This window comes from Pelecanus crispus, chromosome 24 (genome assembly GCF_030463565.1).
Source record: "Pelecanus crispus isolate bPelCri1 chromosome 24, bPelCri1.pri, whole genome shotgun sequence".
Classification (NCBI taxonomy): Eukaryota; Metazoa; Chordata; class Aves; order Pelecaniformes; family Pelecanidae; genus Pelecanus; species Pelecanus crispus.
In genome coordinates this window covers 317,981-343,704 of record NC_134666.1, presented here as the reverse complement: position 1 = coordinate 343,704, position 25,724 = coordinate 317,981, and the positions used below count along the sequence as shown (strand labels likewise).

General features: G+C 58.6%; 1 protein-coding gene across 1 annotated transcript in view; it reads left to right on the top strand.

Annotated features, from left to right (window-relative positions):
• Positions 1–13,099: 13,099 nt before the first annotated feature.
• SMC1A (structural maintenance of chromosomes 1A) overlaps positions 13,100–25,724 on the top strand; it is a 14,147-nt gene continuing 1,522 nt past the window's right edge. Inside the window, exons 1-21 of the mRNA XM_075724775.1 lie at positions 13,100–13,208; positions 14,307–14,495; positions 14,590–14,702; positions 15,501–15,704; positions 15,791–16,029; positions 16,104–16,362; positions 16,432–16,572; positions 16,650–16,732; positions 17,614–17,821; positions 17,933–18,118; positions 18,804–18,983; positions 19,093–19,239; positions 20,153–20,290; positions 20,552–20,668; positions 20,767–20,873; positions 21,295–21,436; positions 21,523–21,668; positions 22,669–22,822; positions 22,899–23,009; positions 23,466–23,622; positions 24,761–24,915. Coding sequence (XP_075580890.1) covers positions 13,100–13,208; positions 14,307–14,495; positions 14,590–14,702; positions 15,501–15,704; positions 15,791–16,029; positions 16,104–16,362; positions 16,432–16,572; positions 16,650–16,732; positions 17,614–17,821; positions 17,933–18,118; positions 18,804–18,983; positions 19,093–19,239; positions 20,153–20,290; positions 20,552–20,668; positions 20,767–20,873; positions 21,295–21,436; positions 21,523–21,668; positions 22,669–22,822; positions 22,899–23,009; positions 23,466–23,622; positions 24,761–24,915 — 3,285 coding nt within the window. The remainder of the gene's footprint in view (positions 13,209–14,306; positions 14,496–14,589; positions 14,703–15,500; positions 15,705–15,790; positions 16,030–16,103; positions 16,363–16,431; positions 16,573–16,649; positions 16,733–17,613; positions 17,822–17,932; positions 18,119–18,803; positions 18,984–19,092; positions 19,240–20,152; positions 20,291–20,551; positions 20,669–20,766; positions 20,874–21,294; positions 21,437–21,522; positions 21,669–22,668; positions 22,823–22,898; positions 23,010–23,465; positions 23,623–24,760; positions 24,916–25,724) is intronic.

Below are 25,724 nucleotides of genomic sequence, written 5' to 3'. Positions count from 1 at the left end.
CAGGAATCTCCTGGATTGCCTACAGCTCGCCATGTTGCTTTTCCAGCAAATGTTGGGGTGGTTGAAGTCCCCCAGCAGGACAAGAGTCTGCAAGCGCGAAGCCTCCCGGAGCTGGAGGAAGAAGGCTTCATCAGCAGGCTCCCCTTGATCAGGCGGCCTGTAGTAGACACCAACCACCAGGTTCCCTTTGTTGCCTCTGTCTCTGATCCTTACCCATAAGCTTTTGACCTGCTCATGGCTATTCTTCAGGGACAGCTCTTCACACTGTATTGATTTCTTTACGTAGAGGGCAACGCCTCCGCCCCTCCTTCCTCACCTGTCCCTTCTGAACAGCCTGTAGCCATCGATAGCCACATTCCAGTCATGGGATTTGTCCCACCAAGTTTCAGTTATGGCAATCAGGTCGTAGCTTTCTAGCAGCACAGCAGCTTCCAGCTCCTCCTGTTTGTTCCCCATGCTGTGTGCGTTCATGTAGAGGCATTTCATCTGGGCTGTTGGCCGTGTCACCTCCTCAGTGGAACATCCCTCGTTTCCCTCGGGGTGTTTCACGAAGGTTTCCTTGTGAGCTCTAACTATCGCAGGCGCCCCCAGCTCATCTCTGCCAGACTTCAACTGTGCTGCAGCGTCCCCGTCATGCCTCTGGGCAACAGGTTGAGGGCTCACAGTAGCACCCCGTCCCTCTAACCATTGCGTACCATCCCACAGCTTGTCACAGGCAAGCCTGATATATTCCCCCTCCCCGTTCACATCTAGTTTAAAGCCCTGTCAATGAGCCCCGCACGTTCCTTATGATCCCCTTGCAGGAGAGGGATAAAGAGAAATCAGCTTTTACTTGGCAAGGTATGCAATACACCTTTAACAGGCTCCCACAGGGATATAAACATTCACCCACGATTGCTTACGCTGTGCCTGATGAACTCGTACAGTCTCACTCCCTCAAGATCAGAACTGTACCAATATGTAGAGGAGATCCTAATCGGAGGGACCTCCCCTGAAAAGGTGGGGAAAGCGGCAGCAGCAGCAGTGTGCCAAAGGCTACCGAAAGCAGAAGTTGAAATGCCACCAGAAAAATGTCAGGGACCAAGTAGAGAAGCAACATTTTTAGGTACTTGGTGGATTGCAGGTAGCGCAGCAATCCCACTGGACACCCTCAGTAAAAGAGAATCGAGGAAAGAATTGCAACAGCTTGTGGGCACTTTAGGGTACTGGAGGGATCACGTACCTGGAGTTTCTAGCATTGCTCGCCCACTGTACTCACTTTTACGAAAGGGAAAACCATGGGAATGGAACCCAGAGCATGAAGAGGCAATCAAAACTCTAATACAGGAATTAAAACCACACCAGTCACTGGGGCCAGTACAACCCCGCGACCCTATTAGAGCAGAATGGGGGCTTGCAGAACACGGTACTTACTGCAATCTATTCCAGACCGGCCCGAGTGGGCCACAAAGACCTTTACTGTTTAACTCAATTGCATCAAAAGAGACAGGAGAGAGATGTTCCAAACGGGAAAAAGGACTCCTATCTTTAGTCCGAGCAGTGAAACAAGTTGAGAACATACACCAGGGGCAACCTGCTCAGACTAGAGGGCCGTTTAATTTGCTAGAAACAGTCCTAAAAGGAGCTGCTCCCCCAGAAGGAATTGCACAAAACCCCTCCATCAGCAGTTTATAAAGTGGGGGTCGGGGGTCTACTCTGAACCTCGTGACTCAACGGAAGGGTCCTCTTCACTCTTTGTATTTCTCCCCTTAGACATAAACCGTTGACCAAATCTGAGACTAAGATTGGACCTGGCCACACGTGAGCTCCACCAGGAGTTCAGAAAGCAAGGGGCTCTACTCTGAACCTCGTGACTCAACGGGAGGGTCTTCCTTGCTATTTTGCATCCCTGGTCTCCCTGTGAAACATTTTAACTCGAGTGTAACTAAGTTTTCCTTTGTATGTTTCTTCCATGCAGTCATTACCAGAGTGAACCTTGATATCAAACTTAATGTTAAGTTGCACTTTTACAACAGCCTATGAAAACCACTTTTGCTAATACCTTTGTCGGCGATTCCTTCAGCGTTCTAAATCACCCATTTGTGACAAATGGGCAGAGTCGGCAGGATCCTAAATCGGGATTCGCGACAGCCATCCAGCCACTCGTTTACCCAGCAAAGAGTATGCCTGTCCGAGACATGAGCAGCCATGACCTTCCCCAGCGCCGAGGGCAGACTGACAGGCCTGTAGTTCCTCGGATCCTCCTTCCGGCCCTTCCTGGAGATGGCCATCACATCTGCCAACCGCCAGCCCCCTGGGCCCTCCCCCCGGTTTAGCCAGGACTGCTGATAAATGAGTGAATGTGGCTTGGTGAGCCCTTCCGCCAGCTCCCTCGGTACCCTTGGGTGGATCCCATCCAGCCCCATGCACTTGTGCGTGTCTAAGTGGTGTAGCAGGTGGCTAACCATTTCCCCCTGCATTACGGGGGCTTCATTCCGCTCCCCGTCCCTGTCTTCCAGCTCAGGGGGCTGGGTACCCCGAGACCGACTGCTCTGACTATTAAAGACGGAGGCAAAGGCGGCAGTAAGTACCTCAGCCTTTTCCTCAGCCTTTGTCACTATGCTTCCTCCCGCGTCCAATAACGGATGGAGATTCTCCTTAACCCTCCTTTTGTCGGCAGTGCATTTATAGAAACATTTTGATTGTCTTTCACGGCAGTAGCCAGATTAACTTCTAGTTGGCCTCTAGCCCTTCTAATTTTCTCCCTGCATAACCTCAGGACAGCTTTGTAGCCCTCCTGAGTTGCCTACCCCTTCTTCCAAAGGCCACACTTCTGCCAGCTGCTTCTAGAATATTTCATGTGTCTCTTCATCCTGCTTGGGTGCTCTAGAGCAGACTCCCACCCACGACAGCTGCCTTGTTGGCCTTCCCCCTGCTTCGTAGCCATAACCGCTCCACCCTTTCATCGCCATGGTCAAGCTCTAGACAGTCAAAACACTCCTTAGCGCTGCCTCAGTCTCCCTCCCCTGCGGGAGCCCCGCCCTCCCGAGGTGCCCTGGGGGGGGGGGGTGGGGCGTGCCAGGGGGCGGTGCTTGGGGAGGGGCTGCACCCCGGGGGCGTGGCCACGGTGGGCAGGCCGGGCTGTGAGGTCACAGAGCCCCGCTGTGCCACGCCCTGAGGTGCTGTCCTGTGCCGCGGGCACCGCTACGGCAGTGCCGGCAGCAGCAGCGGCAGCGGCGGCAGCAGCAGCAGCAGCGGCGGCGGCAGCAGCAGCAGCAGCGGCGGCATGGTGCAGGCACAGGGGCCTTTGGCCCCCACCCGCATCCTTATCCTCCTCCTCCTGGTGGCCCTGCAAGGCCGGGGTGCCTGGGCTGCTCCGTGGCGAGCGCGGGGATTAGGTATGCGGGCGGGCGAGGGCCGGCACCCAGCCCTGGGCAGCGTGGCACCGTGCCCACCGCAGCTGAGGGTGGCAGCGGGGCTGGGGTCATGACGGGGCAGGGCCGGGAGAGCAGCGGGGCCCGGCTGGGCTGGGTGAGCCGTAAGCCCGGGGGCATAGACGGGGCAGCGGCGGGGCAGCCTCGCACTGGCCGGCAGGCTCTTCTCCACGAGATGCGGGAATGAGCATTGGTTTCCTCCCGTGCTTTCATGTGGGCTGCTTTTGTGCGCAGGAGAGATCTCCCAGTAAGAAATCCCCGAGGGGCCCTATGTTTGTCCCTCCGGTCCTTGAGGGGTCTTGCACGTGGCCTGGAAACGGTATTTTGAGAGCTTCCAGGTTGGTGCCAGCCAACAGGTCACTCGGGCCCCTCTGCAGATTTGGAAATCTCCACCCACGTCTGGGTCCCGCCCCATTACCTGGCCCCCCTCCAGTCACCGCAGGTCACCGTGAAAGAAGTAGATCACAACACCTAATGGAAACGTGCTTGATTACAGCTGTGCCTGTAGGCGATGGCCACCCGACTTCTCCGGCTGATCTTGTCGGCGAGCCTCAGGACGATCCCCCAGGTATGTCACCGGAGTGAATGAGCACTGAGCTTTTACTATGCTGTCCATATGAAATCTAACTGAATGTGTTCTTGCCCAATGCTCAGACGTGCGGCAGAGCAGAGGGGGAATGGGTCGGGGCTCAGTGATGTGCCCTGCGGCACTCTGCCTTGCGAAGCTGTCTTTGCCAGCCTCTCCCAGCCTGCGCTGCTTCCAGTGCCCGCTGCAAAGCCAGCGGGCTTGTTGGGGCTGAGCTTAGAGCTGGTGGGACCTCCAGGGAGTCCTTTCTCCCGACAGCTCCGTGCATGCTTTCCTCTGGATCAGCATGCTCCAGGCACCCAGTAACTGTCTGCACACTGCTCCTGAGTGGAAGGGAGAGGAGACAAGTGCCACGGGGCAAGCCCGCGTTTGAACTGCATTCAGTGCCGTTCAGATCTGAAGAAGTACACCGAAATATTTCACGGGAGCCGCTCTGGTTTTTTTGTTTACAGACGTGGCCGGAGGCGATGGATATGCAGCTTCCCGGCTGGGTTCCAGGGCTGACGCGCTGGCAGGCGGCTCGGGTACGTCATGGCTTTTGACTTGCTTTGAGAGCTGCCAGCTCAAAGCCCAAAAGTGAGCGAGGCGTCTCTTGCGGGCGTGAGAATACAGACCCGCATCAATGTGCCATGTCATTACGTGATCCCCTCATACGTTCTGCTCTTCAGTTATGACGGTGTCTATCGCAATGTATGATGAAACCTTCTCATGGGTCGTTTGTTTGCAGATGTGGCTCCAGCTCCTCGGCTGGATCCTGAGCTGGAGCTCACCTGGCATCCCAGGGGTGAGTAGTCAGTCTTGACTGACTGCACAGAGTAAGCACTGTTTTTCAGTGTTTTATGAGCGAGAAATTTAACTTGATACTTTCTGTTAAGGTCCTCATAAAGCCAAAGGAGGGAAATCTTCCCAGCAGTCATCAGAAGTCCTAAAGGAAATCCTAAATGAACTGGAGAAAGCAGCACATGGTGGGTATATATCCCTCTTAAGCAGAAGACTTGGGAAGCTGACGTTTTAGATACGTGTATGCACAAGCCGCAGCCTGCACCAGCAGAAAGGGATGCATCAGAGCCTCGCTGCACTGACAGTCGATTACACGCTGTATTGACACACCATTTCATGCCTTACAGGCTCTGGTGAGCCACAGAGATGGTCTCCTTGACGTCTGAGGGCACTCAGTGACACCTCGGGGCCAGGGGCAGGTGAAAGCTGCACACCCAGCTTGAGGCCGGACACCTGACTTGACGGCAGCTAAAATGCAGGGCTGTCAGCTCCGTCTCGGGTGGCTTAGCTGGCTGTCTCTAGTTGTGGTTTAGGCAACTCGGTTGTGGTTTTCCTCTTGTTTTGCGGCTCTGTGGGCTCTTCACTGCCACCACCAGAATAGGTTTGCGAGAGCTTGGCGTTCAGTCCACTGTGTGATGGAGCTGGCATGATGGGCTGTGCTTCTCAGAAGGGCTCTTTCCTCAGCTGAACTGGCTACACAGCCCTGCTGTGCTCTCTGAAGGAAGGCATTTAGCAGCATCTTGCAGTTTGCCCAGAAAGCACTAAAGTGCAAACAAGATGAGATGCAATCTCCTAGTGTCTCAGCAGGTCAGGTTTTGCTGTCTACTGGTAAACCGCAAAGCGTCTAGCTCTTAAATTTTTCCCACACATTGTTTGGACGAGTGACGAGGTGCACCCCCAAATGCCCGGGCTTTGTTTCTAAGCGCTATTAATGTGTTTTGCCTCCTGAAGATACTGTGTTCCTGATGAGGAAGCGTTACTTCTAATTAAAACTGGCACTGACCCTCTTTCTTTCTAAAGAGACGGACCGTGAGACTGTGGCGAAGGAGGTGCTCCAGGAAGGAGCCAGTCACGCAGCGCCAGTGCCGGATGCCAAAGCAGGGGCACCTCAGCCAGCAGGCGTGCCAGGTAATTGCTGTCCCTCGCTCGTCCAGTGTCGCAGATCAAAATCACTGTGTGCCTGCAGGCTCCTCCCCTGGGGCCCGCTACGGCCCGTCGTGTCAGCAGCCAAACTATTAGTACAGAGCGAGCGTTCTAAAAGAAGCCAGGAACGGCTCTCTGAGGATGACTGTCATCTCTGGGGTGTGGAGGTTATTGCCATCAGTGTGCCAGAGGGACGCTGGTAACCCTCTGTGGAGGCAGTGAGTGAGATGCTCTCCTGCCACCGCACCCCGTTCACGGGGATTTCAGCACTCTGCCGTTTTGGGAACGAGGCCATCTGAACCACATTCAGGAGATGATGGGAAATACGACTCTTCATCGAATGTACCTCCCTCAGTAGCTGCATCCCAGAGCTTGCCGTGAGGCCCTAGAGGCCCCAGGCACAGCAGAAGGGGATCCGTCCTGCGAACCGAGGGCCAAAGGGAGTCACTCACGCATCAGGCAGTGGCTTGGAGGAACCCGCACCGCCCCTCTGCATCCTCTGTGCCTGAGCCGTGCTGAGGCTTTGCCTTTCTCTGATTCTCAGCAGTGCTGTCCAAGTCCGGGGAAGACCACCACGCCGGGATACATGGATTTTTCCAAAAGAATCCAGGTACTGAGCAGTCTTGCAGGGGGCCATGAGTGGGAGACAAGTCCTGAAAACTGGAGGCATGCAAGCGGTGCCCATGCGGGAGAAAAGGCGAAGGGGGAGAGGAAGGTTCAGGTGTCTCCTGGGAGGGCCTGCCTCGGTCCATCCCTCGGGGTGTGGGTGCTGGGCTGGGGAGGGAGAGCTGGGGGTGGCACCCCTGACGCAGGGATGGGTTTTGTCCGTGTTGCTCAAAGGAGCGATTGGTCGAACAGCTGCGCCCCCGCCACGTGCTCTCCATCTGCTCTCACGAGTTCTGTTCAGTGCCGTAACTTGCAGAGAATGAAAATGGGCCAGCACAAAAGAAATTGTGCGCAAATGTGAAGGGTGGCCAAGAAGGGGGAGCAAACCCGTGACACTTGGGAGAACTGGATTACGGCCATCCCAGCGCGTAAACAAAGCCGAGAGGAGAAAGAGAGGCTCCGGAGTGCATTGATTTGCAATGCCGTTGGGAGTTTCCTTTGTTTCTACCAAAACCAAGGCAATGTTGCAGGCCCAGGACGTTCACAAAGTGAGGAAGAACGTTTCCTGGCACAGTCAGACCTCCAGTGAGATTACCAGGAGTGCGCAGGACACGCTAACGTGCAGAATTGTTCCTCCAGGCGTGGATGGCAGGAGAAGCTCCAATGCTATGGATCCTGAAGATTTCCGGAGATACTGCATAGAAGGCGCCATGGCGATCTTGGGCTCCATGCTGCTTGGCATGGTATGTTGGTGCGCGATCTGTCTGTGGAGGAAGAGACAACGGTGAGTTATTGGGAGGGCTTTTTGCCAAACTTCTGTCTTAGATGGCTGCTGTTAGCTGTGAAGCATTTCGAGGTAGGGTATTCCGGAGTGCCGAGTTAGTTCCTGGCCAGACTCTACTGAGATTTCTGCAGTAAGATGCTTTAACTGGCCTCTCAATTCACGGGCACTCTTTACTCAAACCACCTCTTTACTGTGGCAAGGTCTTAGTGAAAAGTGACCCTGCCTCAGCAAGAGCGGACCCAGCGACAGACGCAGCAGCACAAGGACAGAAATGAAAAACAACAAGGGATGACACTGCCGTAGGAAGAGAGAATTGCCAAGCGTGACATCTCCCTGCCAGTGAACCTCCCAGCAGAAATCACCCTGTTAGGTGATGCCGTAAATCCCAGGTGTTCACCTCGGCCAAGGTGTCCCAGCACCTCAGAGCATGGGGAGGAACCTTCCCAGCTATCTGCCTTGCCTTGGAGCAGGAGTGTGTCAGCCTGTCCCATCTGCACCCCAGCACTGTCAGCGTGCGTGTTCTCAGCACAGGCAGGGGTTTTGTCTGTGCAGGGGTATTCTGAAGAGAGGCTGGAGAGCACCTCCCCGAACAGAGAGCCGAGGCTGTCGCCTTGTCTGGTCAGGGACGGGCAGGGGAGCGGAGGGCTGGTCTCTGCCAGGCACGCTGAGAAAGGCGAGCAGGAGGCTCCCCTGGCCCTGCAGTGCCGTGTCCAGCTTTGGTCCCCTCGCTCTGTCGCAGTCAGCTCCCCTTCCCGGCACGTGCAGAGCAGGCAGGGCAGGATGGTCAGGGCCGAGAGGAGACGAGCCGGGGGCAGGCGAGCAGAGCCCCAGCTGAGGGGTGCGGGGCACCCCCGTCTTCTGCACAGAGCTCTCTGTGCCCACAGCTCCCACGTGCAGCCGGGTGCCCGCACACGTGCGCCCAGCGCTGCCCCGCACGCTCGCACCTGCCCGGCACCGCAGCCGCGGCAGGGCATCGGCAGCCTCTTCTCTCCACAGGCGCCTCTCCGCAGCTTCCTGAACCCGGCCTGACACCACCAGCTTCCCCTCGCACCCCGACAGCCGTCCCGCACACCCTGACAGCCGTCCTGCGCGCCCCAGCACCACTTAGAGCCAGACCCAACACCAGCAGCCACCATCTCTGCCTGGAAAACCGGCCCGCCTGCCACACAGCCCCGGGGCACTGGACCCCATCCCCACCAGCCCTCCAGCCCCCGGAGGAACTGCAACCCCCCCCCCCCTGCCCCCCAAGCCCATTGCCCTGATCCTCCTGCAAGGCCTTGAGGCGGCCCCACCAGGGCACAGATTGGGGGTGCGACGAGAGTCGACTCCCGATGGACGGCTTCAGGGGGTGACCATTTATTGCTGAATAACAGCATAGCAATAAATACGCAGCAGTAGCGCAATTGTCCGTGTCATAATGGCAGCAAAGCCAGGAATTCACCAACTCTGGGCTGAGCTTTATATGGGGGCACAAAGGGATGTGGATGCCTGCAGTGTCAGCAGGCAGGGAGCTGGGCATGGGACCCACCGACCGTAAAAATGAGGGTTTGGACCATCAAAAGGAGGCTGTCTACTCCTGAATCAAAGCATTTTCAGGGAAAAGGAACCTTTGAGCCCTAAAAGAGGGGCTTGGACCATAAAAAGGAGGGTTTGGACGCTCCAAACGCGGCTTGGACCCTAGAAACAACTGGCTGGATCCTAAAAATGCCGCTTTGGAGCCTGAAAATGAGGCGTTGGGAACAAAAAAATGTGTATTTGGACTCTGAAGAGGAGCCTTTGGACCATAAAAATGAGGCTTTGGAGTCTCAATGATGTGTTCTGCCAGAAAAGTGAGGGTTTAGACCCTAAAATTAAATGTGCGTGTCCATGAGTAATATGAGAGTGTCTGAGGCTATGAGTAATAAAAGACAGTTTGGAACCTATAAATAAGGTTTTGACTGTCAAACTGAGGCTTTGGACCTTCAAAACCTGTGTTTGGGCCTTAAAAGTAATGCTCTGGGCCCTTAAAATGAGTTTTTGGACCTTAAAAGGGGGTGCTTGGAACTTACAAATGAGGGTTTCTACCCTAAAAAGGAGGCTTGTTGCCCTAAAAGAGGGGTTTGGACCATAAAACGAGCGTTTGGACCCCAAAAATGAAACGGTGGGCCCTAGAAAAAGCCTATGGGTAATAAAAGACAGGTTTGATCCCTAAGAATGAGTATTTGGCCCTAAACATGAGGCTCTGGGCACTAAAAGGGATGGGCAAGATGCTACAGATGACGCTTTGCACCCCAAAAATGAGGGGAACCTCTTGGTTCCTCTATGGCCCCAAGAAATGAAGCTTTGGTCCTGAATATAGGGCTTTGGGCACGGCAATGGAGGCTTAGAGCTGCAAAAAAGGGGTTTGGGCCCTATAAATGAGAGTCTGGGCCCTGCAAATAGGAGTTTGGGCCCTCAGAAGGAGGGTTTGAGCCTTAAGAATGGGGCTTTGGGCCCTGAAACTTGGGCTTTGGAAATGAAAATGAGGCTTTGAACCATGAAATTAGGTTCTGTATCCTCCAGTGATGCTTTGGTAACAGAAACTAAGGCTTTGCACCCTAAAAAATGGGTCTTTGGAGGTTCAAAATTAGGGTTTGAACCCTAAAAGTGAGGCTTTGATGCCTAAAAGTGAGGCTTTGGTCCCTAAAAGTGTTGATTTAGGCCCAAAAAAGGAGGCTTTGGGTGCTGAAGTGAGGGTTTGCTCCTACAAATGAGGCTTTGTGCCCTGAAGAAGAGAAGCTGGGCTCTGTAATCAGTTTTGGACCCGGAAACTGAGCCTTTGACCCTAGGAATGAGCGGTTGTAGCCTACAGGTCCAGGTTTAGAACCTAGAAATGAGGCTTTGTACCCTGAAAAAGTGGGATTACAGCCTGGGCCTGCGGAGAGACGGCCTGCGAGAAGGGCCATTTCACCCGAGCTGTTCCCTCAGCAGCGCAAGGGGTGAGCGCAGCTCTGCCCTCCCTTGGTCCGCTCATGGGCTCTGCTCAGGGTGGGAGGGAAGGGGGGGAGGGGACTGCCATGGGTTTGCTCTGGATCTGCAAGTCTTTCTGGAAATCAAATGGAGAAAGCAGACCTTCCTCAGCCATGCACACACCTTCCCCCCAGCTCAAGGTGAACAAACACAATCCCTGGGGGTGCGTTGTTTTGTTAAACGTGTATCAGACATCCAGCATCATGCACGTGTGCCTTGCAGCTTTCTGCTCCCCGCACCTAGTCCCGTGGCCCGCTTCTTGGAAACCTGATGGATTAGCAGAGCATTGGAAATGTCCTCATGCTGTTACTCACTGGCTTCTTTTTCTCTCCTGGGGGAGGAATCTGCTCGATCTGCTGGAGGGTAGGCTGCCCCTGCAGAGGGACCTGGACAGGCTGGACCGATGGGCTGTGGCCAGCTGTATGAGGTTTAACAAGGCCAAGTGCCGGGTCCTGCACTTGGGTCACAACAACCCCATGCAACGCTACAGGCTTGGGGAAGAGTGGCTGGAAAGCTGCCTGGCCGAAAAGGACCTGGGGGTGTTGGTCGACAGCTGGCTGATCATGAGCCAGCAGTGTGCCCAGGTGGCCAAGAAGGCCAACAGCATCCTGGCTTGTATGAGGAATAGTGTGGCCAGCAGGAGCAGGGAGGTGATTGTTCCCCTGTACTGGGCGCTGGTGAGGCCGCACCTGGAATCCTGTGTCCAGTTTTGGGCCCCTCAGTACAAGAAAGACCTTGAGGTGCTGGAGCGTGTCCAGAGAAGGGCAACAAGGCTGGTGAAGGGTCTGGAGCACAGGGCTGGTGAGGAGCGGCTGAGGGAACTGGGGTTGTTTAGCCTGGAGAAGAGAAGGCTGAGGGGAGACCTTATCGCTCTCTACAACTACCTGAAAGGAGGCGGTAGTGGGGGGGGGTCGGGCTCTTCTCCCAAGTAGTTAGCAATAGGATGAGAGGAAATGGGCTCAAGCTGCGCCCATTGGATGGGGCATGGGAGGTTTAGATTGGATATTAGAAAAAATTTCTTCACGGAAAGGGTGGTCAAGCATTGGAACAGGCTGCCCAGAGAGGTGGCGGAGTCCCCGTCCCTGGAAGTGTTCAAAAAATGGGCAGAGGTGGCACTTGGGGACATGGTTCAGTCTGGTCTACCCTTGATCGGTTTAGTGTGGAGTTGGTAGTGTAGGTTAATGGTTGGACTGGATAATCTTAAAGGTCTTTTCCAACTTAAATGATTCTGATTCTATGATTCTGGAGGAGTTGTCCTCCACCTGTCTGGCCCAGTTTCGGGGAATATTTAGTTTATTTTAGCTTATTAGTTTGGAATATCCCTCTGGCCAGTTTGGGTCTGCCTTGGCTGTGCCCCCTCCCACCTTCTTGTGCCCCTGGCAGAGCACGTGAAGCTGAAAAAGTCCTTGACTAAGCATCAGCACTGCTCAGCAACAACTCCACCATCAGCGTGTTATCAGCGTTATTCTCATAGGAAATCCGAAATGCAGCACCACAGGGCAGAAAATTAACTCTGTTCCAGCCGAAACCAGGGCAGCGGGGTGGGGGGTGACGTGCTGCGGGGATCAGGTGATGGCCCCCCTGTTCCTGCTGGGCCCCAGCTGCGGGCCGGGGCTGGAGGAGCCCCAGGTGCGGGCAGCGAGGCTGATGGCGATGGCCCCTCCCTGGAAAGGGGTGGCTGCCGGTGGAGGGGCCGGTGCTGCCCTGCCCCGGGGGGCCGTGGAGGGGCCGGTGAGAGCACAGGGAGGAGCGGAGCGGTCGCCGGGTTGCGGATGCACCGGGGAAGGTAAGCGGGGCCAGGCAATGGACCGGGAGGGCAGCGGTCCCTGCGGCGGGGCAGGCGGGGGCCGTGTCGGAGGCACGGAGCGGCGGGGGTGCGGGGCTGCTGGGCTGTGCCGGAGCCAGCTGTGAGGGTGGGAGGGTGCCGTGCCAGAGCTGGCGGCAGGGGCTGCCTGGGGGCTGAGGGCTCGGCAGGGCTCCCGAGTGCGCTGGCGGGCGGGGGGAATGGCAGCGTCCCCGCAAGGGAGAAAACAGGCCAGGCTGCCTCTCGCAGCGTGCAGGGAGCGGTGGTCCTGGGCACGCAGCGTCCCGTCGGCCATGTCGCCTCTCGAGGCATGCTGGTAGCGGTGGTCCTGCGCACACAGCGCCTGCTCAGCCATGCTGCCTCCCCGGGGGATGCCAGGAGCGGTGGTCCTGGGCACGCAGCGTCCCGTCGGCCATGTCGCCTCTCGAGGCATGCCCGGAGCAAACAGCTCTGGGTGCTGGCACCTTTGGCGTGGGAGAAATCCCCGTTCGTTTGCCTCGCCTGCCGACGGCCCCAACTTCTCTCATCTCATCTGCTTCTCTGTGCAAATAAAAAATCGCCAATAAAGCTGAAATTTGCTGAAAAGCGCCGAGTTTTGGGACGCCCTTTCACGCACGCACGCACGCACGCACCCCGTCCCCATGGCGACGCCCCCTCCCACTCCCCACCGCGAGGAGACGGGACGGCCCATTCCCTCCTCCCCCCCCCCACTCCACCGCGCCTTGGTACGCTCCATGCAAATGAACCCCCCAGCGCGGCCAATCAAGAGGCGCGGCGGGTGGAGCCCCGCTTAGAAAACCGCTGGCCTAAGAGCAGCGAGGGGGCGGAGCGGAGGGGAAGAGTGACGGCGGAGGCAGCCTATCGGCGAGCGGCGGCGCTTGTCCCTTCGCGGCTGCCGTAGCCGCCGCTTTTCCCGCCCTCTCGGCCGCCGTACCGGGCCGGTTCTTCCCCCCCCCTCCCGTTTCTGGTTCCCCCCCCCTCACCTCGCCGCCGCCATGGGCTTCCTCAAGCTCATCGAAATCGAGAACTTTAAATCTTACAAGGGCCGCCAGATCATCGGGCCCTTCCGCCGCTTCACCGCCATCATCGGCCCTAACGGCTCCGGTGAGACCCGGGGGATTGGGGGCGCCCAGGCCCCGCCGCTATCCCGGGGGGGCCCCTCAGGGCCTCTCCCATGATGCACTGCGGGAGGGGGGTATCCCAGAATTCCTTAGCCCCCCCCCCCCAATCCCACTCCCCCCCCCTTCCTCCTCCCACCCTGCTCTTCCGGGGGGGGGGTGTCTCCCCCCGGCTCCCCCTTCCCCCCCCATTCCCTGGGGTCCCCCCAAAATCCTGGGGGTCCCCCCTATCCCATAACCCCCCTGAGGTTCACCTAATGCCCCCCCCCTTCCTCCTCCCACCCTACTCTGGGGGGGGTCTCCCCCATTTCTCCTTCCTCCAGCCTCCCTCCCTCACCCCCTCAAGCCTTGGGGTCCCCCCTCTTCTCCTACCCTGCTCTGGGGGGGTCTCCCCCATTTTCCCTTCCTCCAGCCTCTCCCCTTTCCCCCTCAAGCCTTGCGGTCCCCCTGAAACCTTGGGGTCTCCCCTCTTCCTCCTCCCACCCTGCTCTGGGGGGTTCTCCCTGATTCCCCATTCCTCCAGATTCCTTCCCTAACCCCCCCAAACCTTGGGGTCCCCTCAAGCCTTGGGGTCCCCCCTTCCTCCTCCCACCCTATTCTGGAGGGAGTCTCCCCTATTTTCGCTTTCTCCAGCCTCCCTCCCTTACCCCCCCAAGCCTTGCGGTCCCCCTCAAATCTTGGGGTTCCCACCCTGCTCTTGGGGGGGGATCTCCCCCATTTCCCCTTTCTCCAGCCTCCCTCCCTCACCCCTCTAAAGCCTTGGGGTCCCCTCAAACCTCGGGGTCCCTCCTCTTCCTCCTCCCACCCTGCCCATGGGGGGGTCTCCCCCATTTCCCCTTCCTCCAGCCTCCCCCCCTCACTCCCTCCATTCCCTGGGCTCCCCCCCAAAGCTTTGGGGTCCCCCTCAAGCCTTGGGGTCCCCCCCTTTCCTCCTCCTACCCTACTCTGGAGGAATTCTCCCCATTTCCCCTTCCTCCAGCCTCCCTCCCTCACCCCCACCCATTCCCTGAGGTGTCCCCCCCCCCAAGCTTTGGGGGTCCCCCCTCACCCCCTTTCTTATCCATTTCCCCCCCACCCGCCGCAGGTAAATCCAACCTGATGGACGCCATCAGCTTCGTCCTGGGGGAAAAAACAAGCAACCTGCGGGTGAAAACCCTGCGGGATCTGATCCACGGAGCTCCTGTGGGAAAACCCGCCGCTAGCCGCGCCTTCGTTAGCATGGTCTACTCCGAGGAAGGCGCTGAGGATCGCACCTTCGCCCGCGTCATCGTCGGTACGAGGCGAGGGGGGATGCGTTTTTGGGGGCAGGGGGGTTGGCACACTTTGGGGGGTGGAACGCTCTGACACCCCGAAATTCCTCGGCATAGGCAGTTCGTCCGAGTATAAGATCAACAACCGGGTGGTGCAGTTGAGTGAGTACAGTGAGGAGCTGGAGAAGTTGGGGATCCTCATCAAAGCCAGGAATTTCCTCGTCTTCCAGGTTGGGGGGGGGCATGAAGGGTTTTTAGGGGGCTATGTGTGAGTTCAGGGGGGTTGGGGGAGTTATGTGTGGGTTTGAGGGGGACTTTGGGGGGTTATGTGTGGGTTTGGGGGGCTTTAGGGGAGGGTTTGGGGGGGGTATATGTGGGTTTGGGGGATTTTACAGGGTATGTGTGGCTTTGGGGCCTTTAGGGGAGGGTTTGGGGGGTATGTGTGGGTTTGTGGGACTTTGGGGGGGCTATGTATGGCTTTGAGGGGTTTTAGGAGAGGGTTTGGTGGTGTATGTGTGGGTTTGGGGGGGACTTTGGTGGTGTATGTGTGGGTTTGGGGGGCTTTAGGGGAGGGTTTGGGGGGTATGTGCGGGTTTGTGGGACTTTGGGGGGGCTATGTGTGGCTTTGAGGGGTTTTAGGAGAGGCTTTGGGGGTATGTGCGGGTTTGGGGGGATTTTGGGGGGCATGTGTGGGTTTGGGGGGGCTTTAGGGGAGGGTTTGGGGGGGCTTTGAGGGGGTATGTGTGGGTTTGGGGGAGTATGTATAGGTTTGGGGGACTTTGGGGTGACTTTGGGTGGGTATATGTGGGTTTGGGGAGCTTTGGGGGGCTATGTGTGGGTTTGGGGGGGTCATCCATGTCCTGCCACCCGCTTTACCCCGTTTCCTGGCCATGGGGGAGCCCCGGGAGGATTTGAGGGGGGTCTCCCCCATTCCCCTCCGCACAGAGGTAGAACCCAGCCCCCTGTGATTTGGGGGGGGTGGCCCTGACACACACACACACACACACACACACACCCCACTTCCTCAGGGTGCTGTGGAATCCATCGCCATGAAGAACCCCAAGGAACGGACGGCGTTGTTCGAGGAGATCAGCCGGTCAGGAGAGCTGGCGCAGGAATACGACAAGCGGAAAAAAGAGATGGTGAAAGCGGAGGAAGACACTCAGTTCAACTACCACCGCAAGAAAAACATCGCTGCCGAGCGCAAAGAAGCTAAGCAGGAGAAAGAAGAGGTTTGAGGGGTGACGTGGGGGGGGGGGGGGGTCCCACATCATCATCGCACCCCTCCGACGCTGTATGTCCCTTTTTTCCTCGTTAGGCGGATCGTTACCAGCGATTGAAGGACGAAGTGGTGCGGGCTCAAGTGCAGCTACAGCTCTTCAAGCTTTATCATAACGAAGCAGAGATCGAAAAACTCAATAAGGAATTGGGGTTGAAAAACCGGGAGATCGATAAAGACAAGAAGAGGATGGATCGGGTGGAGGATGAGCTGAAGGATCGCAAGAAGGAGCTGGGCAAGATGATGAGGGAACAACAGCAGATCGAGAAGGAGATCAAGTGAGGCAACCCAAAAATGGGGAAGGGGTTGGGTGAGGAGCTCCTACACCCCCTCAATTTGTTATTTTCTGCAGGGAAAAGGATTCGGAGCTCAACCAGAAGCGTCCTCAGTACATCAAAGCGAAGGAGAACACCTCGCACAAGATTAAGAAGCTGGAAGCGGCCAAGAAGTCGCTGCAGAACGCGCAGAAGCAGTACAAGAAACGGAAGGGAGACATGGACGAGCTGGAGAAAGAGATGCTGTCGGTGGAAAAAGCGCGGCAAGAATTTGAGGAACGGATGGAAGAGGAGAGCCAGAGCCAAGGACGCGACTTGACGTTGGAGGAGAACCAGGTAGGGCTCATCCCTTTGTCCCCATGTAAATTTGGGAGCCCCTCCTTCACCCTGTTGTCCCCACTTTAGGTGAAGAAATACCACCGGCTGAAGGAGGAGGCCAGCAAACGTGCTGCCACGCTTGCCCAAGAGTTGGAGAAATTCAACCGGGATCAGAAAGCCGACCAGGATCGGCTGGATTTGGAGGAAAGGAAGAAGGTGGAGACCGAGGTGAGTCTAGGGGAGCCCCCCAAGTCCCCCCGTTGTCCCCCACGGCCACCCCGTCAGCCCCTTCCTCTTGTCCCCAGGCCAAGATCAAGCAGAAGCTGCGGGAGATCGAGGAGAACCAGAAGCGCATTGAGAAGCTGGAGGAGTACATCGCCACCAGCAAGTGAGACCTTGTCCCCAAAGTGTCCCCAGTGGCCCTGAGGTGGCCCCTGGCCCTGTTTCTGTGTCACTGGGGCAGCCCCTGAGGTGTCCCTTGTCCCCACGCCCCTGTCCTTGTGTCCCCAGGGCAGTCCCCAAGGTCCCCCAGCCCTGTGAGCCCATCTCCGTGCTCTTGAGACAGACCCTGAGGTGTCCCTTGTCCCCGTGGCCCTGTCCCCATGCCCTTGAGGTGGTCCCCAAGGTGTCCCACATCCCCATACTCCTGTCCCTATGCCCCTGGGGCCACCCCTGAGATGTCCCCTGTCCTCATAGCCCTGTCCCCAAACCCTCAGGGCAGTCCCCAAGGTGTCCCCCATCCCCGTACCTCTGTCCCCATGCTCCTGGGGCTGCCCCTGAGACATCCCCTGTCCCCATGCCCCTGTCCCCAAGGTGTCCCCTGTCCCCATGCCCCTGAGGCAGTCCCCAAGGTGTCACACATCCCCGTACCCCTGTTCCTGTGCCCCTGGGGCTGCTACTGAGACGTCCCCTGTCCCTGTACCCCTGTCCCCAAACCCTCGGGGCGGTCCCCAAGGTGTCCCCCATCCCTGTACCCCTGTCCCTATGCCCCTGGGGCCGCCCTGAGATGTCCCTTGTCCCCGTGCCCCTGTCCCCAAGCCCTTGGAGTAGTCCCTAACGTGTCCCTTGTCCCCATGGCTCTGTCCCCATGCCCCTGGGGCAGTCCCCGAGGTGTCCCCTGTCCCGTTGTCCCCATCCCCATCGCCCTGGGGCAGCCCCTGAGGCATTCCCCATACCCCCGTTTCCGTGCCCCCAAGGTATCTCTCGTTCCCATCCTCTTGTCCCCATGCCCCAGGGCAGCCCCCCAAAGCATCCCCCGTCCTCCCCTAGACAATCCCTGGAAGAGCAGAAGCGCCTGGAAGGAGAATTAACAGAAGAAGTAGAACTGGCTAAACGTCGCATCGATGAGATCAACAAAGAGCTGAACCAGGTGATGGAACAACTCGGGGACGCCCGCATCGACCGACAGGAAAGCAGCCGTCAACAACGTAAAGCCGAAATCATGGACAGCATCAAACGCCTCTATCCCGGCTCCGTCGTGAGTCTGACACCCCCAAACTCCACTCTGCCCCTTCCCCAACCCCTCTGCTCAGTGCTAACCCCTTTTTTTTTGGGGGGGGGGGGGGGGTGGGTGTTTGCCCCCTTATAGTATGGCCGCCTCATCGATCTGTGCCAGCCCACGCAGAAAAAATATCAGATCGCTGTGACCAAGGTGTTGGGGAAGAACATGGACGCCATCATCGTGGATTCGGAAAAAACGGGGCGCGATTGTATCCAGTACATCAAGGAGCAGCGGGGAGAGCCCGAAACCTTCCTGCCCCTCGATTATCTGGAGGTGGGATCTGGGGACACCCCCACTTTTGGGGTCATGGGGCTCCCTGGGGACCCCGAGAGGCACTGGAGGGTGGGGATGGTGCAAGGATCCCTCACGGATGAGGGTTTTTAGGGTTTGGGGGACCCCCACGTAAGCCCTCAGGGTGTTTTTTGGTGTTTTGGGGGGGGGCCCCATTCAACCTCTCAGGGTCCTCCAAGGGGTTTGGGGGGGGGGGCCCATTCAACCCCTCAGGGTCCTCCAAGGGGTGTTGGGGTTTGGGGGGGACCCCATGTAACTCTGCAGGGCTCAGGGTCCTCCCTGGGGTTTTGGGGTCCCCATTTAACCCCCTGGGGCTGGTGGCCCTCCCTGGGGTTTTGGGAGTCCCTGTTTAAACCCCCTGGGGCTCATGACCTCCCTGGGACTTTTGGGGTCCCTGTTGAACCCCCTGGGACTCAGGGCCCCTCCCTGGGGTTTTAGGGGTGCTCCATTTAACCCCTTGAGACTGAGGATCCTCCCTGAGGTTTTGGGGGTCCCCATTTAACCCCTTGGGGCTCAGAGCCCTCCCTGGGGCTTTGGGGGTCCCCATTTAAACCTCTTGGGGCTCATGACCTCGCTGGGGCTTTTGGGGTCCCTATTGAACCCTCTGGGACTCGTGGCCCTCCCTGGAGTTTTGGGGGGCTGCTGTCGAACCCCCTTTGGGCCGCAGGTGAAGCCAACGGATGAGAAGCTGCGGGAGCTGAAGGGGGCGAAGCTGGTGATCGACGTGATCCGGTACGAACCCCCCCACATCAAAAAAGCCCTGCAATACGCCTGCGGCAACGCCCTGGTCTGTGACAACGTGGAGGACGCCCGTCGCATCGCCTTCGGGGGACACCAGCGGCACAAAGTGGGGGTTCCCCTCCTCCCCCCGACACCCTAAGCGAGGACCCAAGCATCTGGGCTGCTTATCCAACCCCCCCCCCCGCCTTTTTTTGTTGTTGTTTTTGTTTCCGCAGACGGTGGCACTGGATGGGACCCTCTTCCAAAAATCGGGGGTGATTTCGGGGGGAGCCAGCGACCTGAAGGCCAAAGCCCGGCGCTGGGATGAGAAGGCAGTGGATAAACTGAAGGAGAAGAAGGAACGGCTGACAGAGGAGCTCAAGGTGCAGGAGCGGGCATGTGGACCCCCCTTCTCCCCTCCCCGGGGGTCTTACGCACCCCCCAAAACCCCCTTTTCGGGTTTTATCAATCCCCAAAGTCCCTGTGAGCCCCCAAACTCCTTCCATCAGACCCCAAAGCTGCATCTGCACCCGCTGAGGCTCCTCTTGACCCTAAAACTGGCCCTTTGTCCTTTTTCCATGTGCCATGCAGACCCCAAAACTGCTTCTTCCCCCCAAAACTACTACTACTTCTTTTTCTTCCCCCCCAAAGTTCTCATTCTTCTTGTTTTTTCTTTTTCTTCTACCCCCAAAATTACTACTACTTCTTTTTCCCCAAACAGTTTCTTCCCCCCCCAAACTTCGTTGTCATCTTTTTCTGTCTCCCCCCAACCCCAAAACTTCATTATCGTCTTTTTCTGTCTCCCCCCGCCAAAACTTCGTTTTTTCTCTTCGTTTTTTCTCTTCGTTTTTTCTCTTCGTTTTTTCTCTTCGTTTTTTCTCTTCGTTTTTTCTCTTCGTTTTTTCTCTTCGTTTTTTCTCTTCGTTTTTTCTCTTCGTTTTTTCTCTTCGTTTTTTCTCTTCGTTTTTTCTCTTCGTTTTTTCTCTTCGTTTTTTCTCTTCGTTTTTTCTCTTCGTTTTTTCTCTTCCCCCCAAATTTCTTCTCCCCCAAAACAACAAGTTCTTTTTCTTCCCCCCCCCCCCCCCCCCCCCCCCAAAAAACTTCTTCCCCTCAAGCATTTTGGGGCGCTCTCTCATGGTGACAAGGCTGAACCCCCAAACAGGGTGTTACAGACCCTAAAGCCAAGCACAGCCCCCCTTCCCCAGGCATTGCTGGTTGGGGAGTCCCCCGAGCAGGTGAATTTTCCCCCTCTTTTCTCCCCCTCACCCCCTTTTTTCCCCGCCTTGTGCCCCCCAGGAGCAAATGAAGGCGAAGCGGAAGGAAGCCGAGCTGCGCCAAGTCCAGTCCCAAGCCCACGGTCTCCAGATGCGGCTCAAATATTCGCAGAGCGACCTGGAGCAGACGAAAACCCGGCATCTTGCCCTCAATCTCCAGGTACCGCTTGCACCCCACCCTGGAAGGGGAGTATTTGGGGGGGGATTACGCCCTTTTGGGGGCATATTACGCCCTTTTTGGGGTGTTATGGAGGGCCTTGCGGCTCTTACAAGCTCTAAAGTGGATGTTTTGGGGGATTCACGGAGACCGTATGCCTTCCTCATGGGTGTTATTGAGTCTGTATGGCCCCAGGGTGGGATTTTGGGGTGCTGGGTGTTCCTTGGCATTCTCTAAGCCCCATTTCTGCCCCCTGCAAAACAGGAAAAGTCGAAACTCGAGAGCGAATTGGCCAATTTTGGGCCTCGCATTAACGATATCAAGAGGATCATCCAGGGCCGGGAGCGGGAGATGAAGGATCTGAAGGAGAAGATGAACCAGGTGGGTGCTGGGGTTTTTGGGGGGACCCCTGTGGGGTAAGGCGGGGGGGCAGGGGTTTTGGGGAGCCCCTGTGGGGCTGACATCGGCCCCCCTGGCAGGTGGAGGATGAGGTGTTTGAAGAGTTTTGCCGTGAAATCGGGGTCAGGAACATCCGGGAGTTTGAAGAGGAGAAAGTCAAAAGGCAGAACGAGATCGCCAAGAAGAGGTAAGGGGACCCCCAAATCTGTTGGGGGGGTACACCTAGACCCCCAAACCTGTGGAAGGGGCATACCCAGACCACCAGGAGACCCCCAAACCTATGGAGGGGGTATGCCTGGATCTCCAGCGGACCCCCAAACCCCTGGAGGGGGCATACCCAGACCTCCATGGGACCCCCAAACCTGTGGAGGGGGCACACCTGCACCCTCTGAGGCTATGGGGCAGCCTATGGGGTGGCTGCTGTCCCCCTGGGGTCCCCCCCAACACCCGGGGGTGTCCCCTGAGGCCATGGGGCAGCCCATGGGGTGCCTGGGGTCCCCCCCAATGCCTTGGGGCAGAGCTTATTCCCCCAGGCAGCCCGTGGGGCAGCTGCCATCCCCTCGGAGACCCCCCCAAACACCTTGGGGAACCCCCCTCGTTCCCTTTAGGCTGGAATTCGAGAACCAGAAGACACGGCTGGGCATCCAGCTGGATTTCGAACGCAACCAGCTGCGGGAGGACCAGGAGAAGGTGCTGATGTGGGAGCAGGGCGTGCGCAAGGACGAGGCTGAGATTGAGAAGCTGAAGAAGGTTTGGGGGGTTATTTTTGGGAGATGGGGTGGGGCTAGAGAGGGGACGTGGCTTGCGCGGGTGTGGCTGACGGGCGGTGCCGGCAGGAGGAGCAGCGGCACATGAAGATCATCGACGAGACGATGGCGCAGCTGCAGGACCTGAAGAACCAGCACTTGGCCAAGAAGTCGGAGGTCAACGACAAGAACCACGAGATGGATGAGATCCGCAAGAAGCTGGGCGGGGCCAACAAGTGAGGGCGGGGCCAGCAAGTGAGGGTGTGGCTGGGGGTGGGGCCTAAAGGGCAGGGTGGGGCCTGGGGTGTGGGCAGGGAATGGGTGTGGGCTGCAGGGGCGGAGCCTCAGGCCCTGGGGGTGGAGTTTGCAGGTGGGGCGAGGCCTCAGATCCTGGGGGTGGAGCCACAAGCCTTAGGGGTGGAGCCTCAGGCCTTGGGGGTGGGGCCTCTGGCCCTGGGGGTGGAGCTTGCAGGCAGGGGTGGGACCTCGGCCTTGGGGGCAGAGCCTCAGGCCCTGAGGTGGAGCTTGCAGGCAGGGGTGGAGCCTCAGTTCCTGGGGGTGGAGTTTGCAGGTGGGGTGAGGCCTCAGATCCTGGGGGTGGAGCCACAAGCCTTAGTTAGGGGCGGAGCCTCAGGCCTTGGGGGTGGGGCTTGCAGGGAGGGGTGGAGCCTTGTCCTTGGGGGTGGAGCCTTGGGTCCTGGGGGCAGAGCTTGCAGGCAGGGGCGGAGCTTGCAGGCAGGGGCGGGGCCTCAGGCCCTGGGGCGGAGCTTGCAGGCAGGGGCGGGGCCTCAGGCCCTGGGGCGGAGCTTGCAGGCAGGGGCGGGGCCTCAGGCCCTGGGGGTGGAGCTTGCAGGCAGGGGCGGGGCCTTAAGCCTTGGGGTGGAGCTACAGCCCTGGGGGCAGGGCCAAGAAATGGGGCTGGAGCCAAGTCATGGGCTGGGGCTAGAAAGTGATTGGTGGGGCCGGTATGAGTGGCAGGTGGTGGGCGGGGCTAGGTCTGTGGGCAGGGCTGAGGGGAGGATGGGAGGGGCTTGTGGGTGGAGTTAAGAGCATGGGAGGGGCTTGAGAGCTTGTGGTTGGCCCTAATAAGGTATGGGAGGGGCTAAGGAATTTGTGGGAGGGGCTAAGGGGTTTGGGGGAGCTAAGGGATGTGTAGGGGTGTAAAGGTGCTGTGAGCGGGGCTAGGGATCTTGTGGGCGGAGCCAGCCGGGCCTGACCCCTCCCCTTACCACGCAGGGAGATGACACACCTGCAGAAGGAGGTGACGGCCATCGAGACGAAGCTGGAGCAGAAACGCAGCGACCGCCACAACCTGCTGCAGGCCTGCAAGATGCAGGACATCAAGCTGCCCCTCTCCAAGGGCACCATGGATGACATCAGCCAGGAGGAGGTGGGGCCGGGACGGGGTTTGGGGGGGCTGTGGGGGGCTTGGGGACTGCCCTGAACCCCTTTGTTGGCCCCCCCAGGGTGGCCCGGCCGGGGAGGAGCCGGTGAGCAGCTCCCAGCGCACCTCCAGCCTCTATGCCCGGGAGGCCCTGATCGAGATCGACTACAGCGACCTGCCCGAGGAGCTCAAGGTATGCTGGCCCCTCCCACTGCCCCCTCCCCACTTGCCAACCCCCCCACTACCCTCAAGCCCCTCCCCCTTATCCCCAAGGCCCCTCCCACCACCACCACCCCCATTGGACTGAGTGGCCCCACCCCCTATGCTGAGTCCCTGCCCCCTCACTGAGCTCCACCCCTTCTCATTAACATACCAAAGCCCCACCCCTTTCTGCCCTTCCCACTGACCTTATGATAAGGTAAGGCTCATTGGGGGTGTGGCCTGTTGGTAGACATGCCCCCTTTGGCTGAAGCCACGCCCCCGGCTGAAGCCACGCCCCCCCACGAGCCCCATGAGGGTGACCCAGCTGAGCCATCACCCTGGGAGGACCTGGCCCCGCCCCCTTCCCACGAGGCCCCGCCCCCTTCCCACGAGGCCCCGCCCCCTTCCCACGAGGCCCCGCCCCCTTCCCACGAGGCCCCGCCCCCAGGACGCGCAGGCAGAGGAGGAGATCCGGCAGGAGATGAACCAGCTCCAGCAGCGGCTGACGGAGCAGCAGAGCGTCCTGCAGCGCATTGCCGCTCCCAACATGAAGGCCATGGAGAAGCTGGAGAGCGTCCGGGATAAGTTCCAGGAGACCTCAGACGGTGGGGACACCGGGGGGACACAGGGACATTGGGGAGATACAGGGACCCGGGGATGCTGGGGATATGGGGATACCAGGAAGATGTGGGGGACACCGGGGGGACACGGGGACATTGGAGAGATACAGGGACCCGGGGATGCTGGGGATATGGGGATACCAGGAAGATGTGGGGGACACTGGGGGGACACAGGGACACCAGGGAGACACTGGGGAGACACAGGGACATGGGGACACTGAGGACATGGGGACACCAGGAAGATATGGGGGACATGAGGACGCCAGAGATGTGGGGACACCAGGAAGATATGGGGCATATGGGGACAGCAGGGACACAGGGACACCAGGAAGACACAGGGACATCAGAGAGACATGGGGACACCAGGAAGATATGGGGGACATGGGGTCACCAGGAAGATAGGGGGACATGGGAACACCAGGGACATGGGGACACCAGGAAGATATGGGGGACATGGGGACCCTGCGGAGACACAGGGACATGGGAGATGTGGGGATACCAGGGAGACATGGGGACACTGGGGAGACACAGGGACATGGGGACACCAGGGATATGGGGACACCAGGAAGACCCAGGGGACTTGCAGACACCAGGAAGGCACAGGGACGTGGTGGACGTGGGGACACTGGGGACATGGGGACACCAAAGATGTGAGGATATTAGGAAGACACGGGAGACATGGGGACACCAGGGGTATGGGGACACCAGGAGGACACAGGGGACTTGGGGACACCAGGAAGATACAGGAACATGGTAGATGTGGGGACACCAGGGACATGGGGACACCAGGAAGATATGGCCATGGGGACACCAAAGATGTGAGGACACTGGGAAGACATAGACGTAGGGATACCAGGGACGTGGGGACACCAGGAAGATATGGCCATGGGGACGCCAGGGACATGGGGACGCCAGGAAGATGTGGCACGCAGGACACGGGATGACACAACCCTACCCTACCAAGGCAGCCATTTTAAGGGAGCGACACAGGACGTATCACGGGGATAGTGGGCAGGGCGATGTCCCTGATGTCCCGTGGGTGTCCCCGACGTCCCATGGGTGTCCCCGATGTCCCCAAGGATGTCCCCAATGTCCCCTGACCCCTCCTTGTCCCTCCTGGCAGAGTTTGAGGCAGCGCGCAAGCGAGCCAAGAAGGCGAAGCAAGCCTTCGAGCAGATGAAGAAGGAACGCTTCGACCGCTTCAACGCCTGCTTCGAGTCCGTCGCCACCAACATCGATGAGATCTACAAGGCCCTGTCCCGCAACAGCAGCGCCCAGGTACCTTGCACGAGGCCCTCGCACGAGGCCTTGCACACTCGCCCCCCCAGCCTTGCGCAGGGGCTTGCGCGCCCGCCCCAGCCTCGCGTCGTCACCCCTGGCCTCGCATCAGGTCTTGCGCGCTCATCCCTGACCTTGCACGGGGCTTCACGTGGCCACCCCAGCCTTGCACGCTCACCTCCAGCCTTGCACGGGGTCTTGCGTGCCCACCCCGGCCTTGCATCGTCACCCTTGGCTTCGCGTCAGGTCTTGCACGCTCGTCCCTGACCTTAAGTGGGGCCTTGCACAGTCACCCCAGCCTTACACCATCGCCCTTAGGCTTGCACAGGGCCTTGCACGCTCACCCTGGCCTTGCACCATCACCTTTAGCCTTGCACAGGGCCTTGCACGCTCACCCCCAACCTCATATGGGTCCTTATGTGGCCACCCCAGCCTCGCACAGGGCCTTGCATGCTCACCCCAAGTCTTGCACTATCGCCCTTAGCCTTGCACAGGGCCTTGCACGCTCACCCCTGGCCTTGCACCATCACCCTTAGCCTTGCACGGGGCCTTGCACGCTCACCCCCAACCTCTTGTGGGTCCTTATGTGGCCACCCCAGCTTTGCACAGGGCCTTGCACACTCACATGGGTCCCTATCTGTCCACCCCAGCCTTGCACGCTCACCCTCAGCCTTGCGCCATCACCCTTAGCCTTGCACGGGGCCTTGCACACTCACCCCTAGCCTTGCACCGGGGCTTTATATGGCCACCGCAGCCTTGCACCATCACCCTTAGCCTTGCACGGGGCATCTTACACCCACCCCATCTTC